Below are 6,982 nucleotides of genomic sequence, written 5' to 3' on the forward strand. Positions count from 1 at the left end.
GTAATCCAATTGAGTTATGCAGCAGCAGTTGCAATAGCATGATATTTAACTTCAGTCGTAGATCGTGCAACTGTCTTTTACTTATTATAACTCCAATTTATTGGATTAACTCAAAGAAAGAGTATCACATGAGTGGAGGGGGATGATTTGTGAGACTAGGCTACATCCAGAGTTTAGGCACGACTAGCAAGATCAGCCCACACACGGAAGCATAGATAACCGGGGGAGAAAAAAGATGAACAATAAAACCAACCTATTTATGAAAATATAAGCAATCATTGATTGATAATTTACGAGACGGAAGAGGGTGATCGACGAAACATAGGGCAATGAACGACAAGATATGATAATTTAAAAAAAATATTTTTTTTTTAAATTAAAATGCTTTACGATAAATTTCAAAACTTATTAAAAAAATTCGTCCAAGAAAGATTCTTTTACTGTACACACACTATTCTAAAAGCACCTACCTCACTCCTGACACTGGCTCTGAATATAAAAACAAGGGCAAACAGAAGCAGCTGAAAGAGGGTCTCAGATAACATTGAAGCATGTTCAAAAGACCAAACAGGCCTTAAACTCACAGCTAAACAGCACAGCATGCTGTCTCATACCAGCAGCCACTACAGAGATGAAAGAACAATCGATACAGAATCTTCTTTTGGTGGGTAATTATCATCTTTATAATGGCAAAAAGTTGAACTTTGTTTCTGTGGCTTATATTTTAGAGTGCTGCTGATCACCTACAGTGTATTATATATCTTCCCACTGGGTGTTGGATATAACAAGATAATTCTTTTAAGTTAAGGTGCTTGAAAATGTATATTTTTTCCACTCTCTTTTGAAGGAAAAGGTGAGGGCTCAAATCAATTTTCCTATAAAATATCCTTTATTTTTTATATTTCTAAAAAAGGTATCTTTTTTTTTTAATTTTTCTCGAACAATATTCTTAATTAAAAAATAATATAAAATATCCCTTAAAAGGTTTTCTCATCAATTTTTTCTGTTCTTTTTTTTACAAGTTTTCAACCATTACAATATTTTCATTTGGCTCGTTTATAGTATTTTATTGATATATTAAAAATACTATAAATGTCATCGAAAAACATCAACATAATGTCGTACATCATTACAATATCATATTTTTAAATTTATAATTTATTTAGTTGAGGCTAAAAGTTTATTTTGATCATTTATAATATTTTTATGTAAATTTTATGATTTTTTTATGATGATCAAAATACTATAATAAACCAAAACAATATAACAAGTGTGAAAAATTTTAAGAAATAATTTAAATATTTTTTAAATAAAGGATACCATTTGACAAAAAAATAAAATAAAGAGTTAATATTGAAAAAAATGAATGTTAGGTTTTAATTAGGCAAGATTTTTGCATTCCTGTTAATCTAACACTCAAAGTGATTGGTTCGTTGGGCTAATGTATATCTTTAATCACGAACACGGCATCGGCGAAGCACGCATCTCAAAGTTGGCGACGAACCACTCGGGGTCTCCACCCGGGAACTCGGCACGAATCTTGACCCACCCTTCCCCCATCGCTCGGTGCGGTTGGGTTCCACAGATGGCACCGAGCATCTGTGCCCGTTGGGGACCACGCATCACAGCCAATCAACCTCGCCCTCTCCGGCTCTGATGGGCCCCATTAGTGTATGGATTTGTGGGGCGTCTAACATTTATTCCTCTGCAAACGTTTAATTAATGAGCTAATTTGCCTGATCCTATTTGGACCCGCCAAGGGGAAGATGGTGACCTGGAGTGTTAACGGGTTAAATCCATCTAGAAAATAAACCCGAATCCAATAAAAAGGAGCCAACAGTCATGATACGCCGAGTCAGCATCAAATCTTATGCGGACGATCGAGTTTTGCGGGTCTACGCTCGATAAATCCAATAACCCTATAGTTTTTAAACTTGTGGATCCCAACCCGTAAAATTGAATCGGTCCGAATCCGAATCGTGATCTCAATTTCCCACATGCGTCAAAGAATAATAACACGTTAAAGAATTGCCTCCACCACTCGTCGTCTCCCCTCTTTTCGCCACTTCTTTTTCTTCTTCTCTTCGTCTTCTTCTGCAGTCTTCCAAGAGGAGAAGATGCATGCGCGTATGGATATCCTCAAGGCGCAGAGCCAGCCGGCCTCCGGTGATCGATCCGAGGTCGATTCCGAGAAGAAGGAGGCGAAGGAGGAGGAGAGCGCAGTCCATCTCTCCCTCAGTGGCTCCGCCGCCGCCACCGAGGTCGGCATCAGGTAAGGCATGCTCCGATTCACAACAAAATTGAGCTTTGGGTCAATTTTATTGCGAATACATAGATAAAAGAACCATCTTTTCGGGTTCAATTTGATTTTTTGGGATTGGAACGTCTATGGTGGTCATAATTTTTGAGGAGTCGAGGAGATTAGGTTGATTCAATCGCTTTGTGAAACGTACGGGGTTAAATTGTAACAAGATCCTCTCCCACTTCACTGGATCTAACAATTTTCTACTGCTTAATTGGTGAAAGTTTCTTCTTTGATGCGCATGCATTGAGAATGTTTACTAAATTGTTTTGTGGATGTTGTTTGAGGAACTTGCCGACACCGAAGCCGAGCCCTCCGGCGACCTCGCAGCTCATTATGTTTTATGGCGGAGCTGTCAACGTCTACGATGCCGTCCCTCCGGAAAAGGTGAGCCTTTTAGTCAGATCTATTTTCGCATAGTGGCTTCTGTGTTAGGTGTTCTTAGTACCTGAGCTTAGTTCTGTTGGATACTGCAACAGGCACAGGCCATCATGCTCATCGCTGCAGCCACGGCGGTGGTGGCGAGGGCTGCCGCCAATAACACTGCTGCTGTGGCTGCTGTCGCCAAGCCCCCCGTGGTAGTTGGTCCAGCTGCTGCCACAACTGCAGCTGCGGTGCCAGCTGCACCAGTGCTCACGAGGACTCTGTCATTTCTCAGCTCTTCAGCTGCGTCGAATGGTGCACCGACGCAGCCCCAACTTGCTCCCAACCCTAGCAGTCCTCTCTGCAAGCTGCAAGCTGGTCAAGCCACCTTCTTCCTTTGTTCTTAGTAGCTATTGATGCATCGATTTTACGTTTATGCTTTGACTTATTAGAATTGATAATTTTCATTTTTACGCAGAGCTCCCAATTGCAAGGAGGCACTCACTTCAGCGCTTCTTGGAGAAACGTCATGACAGGTAATTCCTTCAACCTCTCAGTAAAAAAGAGGTAAGAATCAATCTCTCCTCTTTTATGGATAAAGAGGAGAAACAAGAAATGCTGAAATATCCTTCTCCTCAACCTTCCAGAGTGAAAGAGATAGGAAATTTGAAAGAAATCATTCCTCCCTTTCTCGTGTTTCTTTCCTATTTTCTGCAGTGAAATGAGAGTTACTGTCAACGTAAACAGACTTTTAATAAGAAACTCTTTTGACAAATTAGTGTGGTTCTCTAATTCTACCAGACGGATCAATTTGCAATTGTTGGACCATGATAAAGTGTTTATGATGATTAAATTTGTGGATTGTGGTGAAACTTAAAAGTACTCTCAAACACGATTGACAAAGAAAGGAAAAAGACGAAACGGAAACCACCTTTAGGGTGTTTATATTGTAATAGATTCCGGCATTTGGAACCTAGGGCATCAGTTTTTTCCTGCTGGTCATTGCACGGGCTTGTATTAGTAACATTATTTAATTTTCTTTTTAGCGTGAATCACTTTTCCATAATTCCATTTTTTCTGCTGCCCTCCTTTTCTTTTGATTCTCACAAAGCAGTTAAAGCTTACCTCACATTGAGGTAAGAAAATCTTTCACACAGAAAGCACTTACCCATCATAAAGATATCTCATGCACATATGTGAAGTTGATACTTTGGTTTTTCTCCTTTATCTGAGGTGCTTTGATTTCCTTAATAAATTATCTGTGGTATCATTACTGCACTCTTTCTTCACAGTTTAAAAGCGCTTGATTCGTTCATCCCTTTAGACCTCAAACTTAGTGAAGATTTCTAATATCTGCTTGAGCAGGGTGGCGAGCAAAGCACCCTATGCATCCGTCAAGCCCTCGGACAATGTGGGTGTGGCTTCTGAGGGACAGCCCCAACTCATTTGATCACTTTCTAATGGTTGTACGTATCTGGAATCTCATAGGCGACCATGCATTGACGTCTTGTTGTAAGCTACTGTGTTTAACTTGTAGTAGAACGATGAACTTTGTGTGTGATATGTAGTTCTGAATGGCTATCAGTCTTTGTATTGCCAGTCCATAATGCTTATGTGATGATGCTTCAGAACTGGAGGCACTCTAAATTGTTCTCTGAAACCTTGTTTACAATGAATTGAATTCTGGAAAATGGGATTTTATTAATCATATTTTTGTATTTCTCTTGTTTGCAACAATGAGTTAATAGATTTGACTTAGAAATCTCTTGTTTTTGTCTGGAGTGTCAAGCGACGAAAAACAAATCATGTGACTTAAAGAGTTTGCATATGGACGAAATTTGCTTATTTAAGATAGACTATTTCCTTAATGCTAAATTAATGTAAAGCTTCAATAAACAACATTGTACTTGTCTTTCTTTCTTCTATTGTAGCATAATTCTTCTGTCATCGGCGCAATCTAGATCTCGACTAAATTTAACTGATTTTTTTTTCTTTTTTGAAGTATTTGATTTGTATATCGAATGAAATGTATACAGCAAAACAATAACTCAATTTATTTGTTGATTTTTTTGCTAACATCAAAGAACTTAGTTCATCTTTTGTTTTGTCCCAAACACAAATCACTTTCAGTTGGAACTGAATTTTGAATCTAGCTAAGTTGAAATCAGTTCCATTAATCTGAAACTAATTGTAATTGAATTCAAGTCATCAAATTTTATATGAAAGTGATTATGAACAGTGTCATTCAATATTTTTGAACATGAGCTAACAGCTTGCAGCAATTTATTTGCAATTGTTGCCTCCAAATTACAAGATGTGTAGCAACACTGCAACAGCATAATGAAGTTTGCAAGACTAACTTCAGTTGCTTGCATAGTCATCAGAATCAAACCAAACATCGATTTGATTAAGTCTCGGATTATTATTAGATCATTGGTTGAATCGATGGATTAACAGATAATCATATGATTAATATAATTTTTAAAAATATATGAACAAAAACAAATCGTCTTACGAGCTTCGTTGACCTTTAACAATAACATGCATCGCCTTAGTACATCCGTACGTAGCTCATGTCTGCATATGGGACAAGAGTTGTGCTCATCCTGTCAATCAATTACAAGAACTCAAAATGATAACCAAATTGACAGTTCTTCGTAGTGTTTGATGATCCAAAGACTGTTTCAGAGAACCAAGAGTAAGAGAGTGGCTACCAGCCATGGCTTCAGACAAGGTGGATGGAACAGATGCTTGCAAGGCAACTCCTGCATCTTGTCATCTACAGCCAAGTTCTCCCAGCAAACAGCACACTCTGTCTCACTGCCTAACCTGGCAATGATTTCCTCGGTCACAGTAACAGCAGGCAAGTTGGCGACGATCTCTTTTGAGGCAGGTGGTGGTCTCTGCGGTCCGCCACCGATTACCTGAACTCATCAAACAGTTTTGTTGAATCAAAACTTAGATTTCTGCCATCCCAAATCGGACTTCAACATCTGTTATGAATTTGCATGCCATGTGATGTGAGCTCGAAATCAAAGCAAAGCACACCTGCAAAGAAGCATCGATGGCACTATCAAGGTCCATAGAACCACCTATTTCTTGCATATTATCGATCGACTCTCTGACAGATTCATCAATTTCCACCCCTCCAGCATTACTGTGTTCCTCCTGACCTCTGGAAGATCCAGACGCAGAAGCCAAAACTTGGGCAACAGCAAGCCTGGTGAGTAAGTTCTGTGCTACAAGCCATGCAGGAGGTGCTGGTTCAGGGTCCACATTCAGATGCCCCTCAAAAAGATACCTCGAAGACACATACTTACTGACAGTAAAACATTGACACCATCAATCGATCAAGTAAACCAACAGAGGTAATTACCCAACTTCAGTCGGAGGTAATTCTCATGAAACAATGCCCATGATCACAAAAATGGTCCAGCTAGTGTAAATCCCACAATGGAGCTCACTAAGCAGAAAGTAAATGTTCTTTGAAGTAGAAATAGTAGCAGCAGGTCTCATTCAGATGGTGCCGTGCTCCGGCAATGAAGTTTCTCATACGCTCCATTTCAGAAGACTCGGTTACTAAATTCTCCACTTCTTCGAAGAGCCTTAGGCCAATGATCCAGAATCCAGGTGCTGTATATCTACTCTGAAGAACAGTAGCAACTCGGCAAATTGTGGAATACATCTGCAAAGGAAGATCAATTACATATAGATCAAAGTGAATCAACTTTCAAGCCAAGTGCATAAGAGGTGAACTTCCTCTTGTATCAGTTTCTTATGCTTGGAAAGGTTGCAGAATCTCATAGAAATAGGAACCCTTTCGAACAAAAAATCAAATGCAAGTGATGCAACTCAGAATGAACCAATCTACAGTTTCTCCGATGAGAATAAGGCTTTACATAATCAATGAAAACCCAAATTCTCAATGGCTTTAAAGATCAAATAACCAATAAAAGTGAATCGGGAGCTAAACAAATGAGAGTTTGAGGAAAAAAATATCGATTTACTAAGAAATGAGGATGCAGAAGGGTCTACTGACTCCTCGAATCACTGCTCTTCCCTAGCATCCTTGTAGTGTAAACTTTAATACTAGCATTGGAATCTAATATCATATATCAAGGATAGATGTTCTGATGTCAATATTGATAGCAGATAAAATTTTTCTAACTACACGAGGAAATCTCTTTATTTTGTTGAGATAAATTCTCTATTCTATTGAAGGAAATCCTCCCTCCTCCTAATATGTATAAATAGGAGAGGGACATGTTAATACATTTAAGTTTCTTCGCTTAGGTTCTCTGCTGCACCTCTGTCATA

At 38.8% G+C, this 6,982-nt stretch overlaps 2 protein-coding genes across 2 annotated transcripts; one reads left to right on the top strand and one right to left on the bottom strand.

Moving 5' to 3' along the window:
* Positions 1–2,045: 2,045 nt before the first annotated feature.
* On the top strand, positions 2,046–4,383 carry LOC103981032 (protein TIFY 3). Its single transcript, XM_009397606.3, has 5 exons — positions 2,046–2,272; positions 2,590–2,689; positions 2,782–3,043; positions 3,144–3,201; positions 4,031–4,383. Exons 1-5 carry the CDS (start codon positions 2,118–2,120, stop codon positions 4,113–4,115), a joined length of 660 nt encoding a protein of 219 aa, XP_009395881.2. The 5' UTR covers positions 2,046–2,117; the 3' UTR covers positions 4,116–4,383.
* A 589-nt stretch (positions 4,384–4,972) lies between these two features.
* Positions 4,973–6,350, bottom strand: LOC135672049 (E3 ubiquitin-protein ligase AIP2-like). Its single transcript, XM_065180503.1, has 5 exons — positions 6,130–6,350; positions 5,714–5,984; positions 5,380–5,589; positions 5,181–5,271; positions 4,973–4,992 (listed from the first exon to the last, which is right to left on the bottom strand). The coding sequence occupies exons 1-5, from the start codon at positions 6,348–6,350 to the stop codon at positions 4,973–4,975; spliced, it is 813 nt and encodes a 270-aa protein (XP_065036575.1).
* Between the last annotated feature and the right edge of the window lie 632 nt (positions 6,351–6,982).

Source organism: Musa acuminata, chromosome BXJ1-4 (genome assembly GCF_036884655.1).
Source record: "Musa acuminata AAA Group cultivar baxijiao chromosome BXJ1-4, Cavendish_Baxijiao_AAA, whole genome shotgun sequence".
In the NCBI taxonomy this organism is placed as follows: Eukaryota; Viridiplantae; Streptophyta; class Magnoliopsida; order Zingiberales; family Musaceae; genus Musa; species Musa acuminata.

Excerpts from the sequence above, each read along its gene's own strand:
- LOC103981032 (XM_009397606.3), top strand. The coding sequence starts at position 2,118 with ATGCATGCGCGTATGGATATCCTCAAGGCGCAGAGCCAGCCGGCCTCC. Across the intron at positions 2,690-2,781 it reads ATGCCGTCCCTCCGGAAAAG|GCACAGGCCATCATGCTCAT; the intron begins GTGAGCCTTTTA and ends ATACTGCAACAG. Across the intron at positions 3,202-4,030 it reads TTGGAGAAACGTCATGACAG|GGTGGCGAGCAAAGCACCCT; the intron begins GTAATTCCTTCA and ends CTGCTTGAGCAG.
- LOC135672049 (XM_065180503.1), bottom strand. The coding sequence starts at position 6,350 with ATGTATTCCACAATTTGCCGAGTTGCTACTGTTCTTCAGAGTAGATAT. Across the intron at positions 5,985-6,129 it reads GAACATTTACTTTCTGCTTA|TAAGTATGTGTCTTCGAGGT; the intron begins GTGAGCTCCATT and ends TTTTACTGTCAG. Across the intron at positions 4,993-5,180 it reads GTTAAAGGTCAACGAAGCTC|TGTTGCTACACATCTTGTAA; the intron begins GTAAGACGATTT and ends ATGCTGTTGCAG.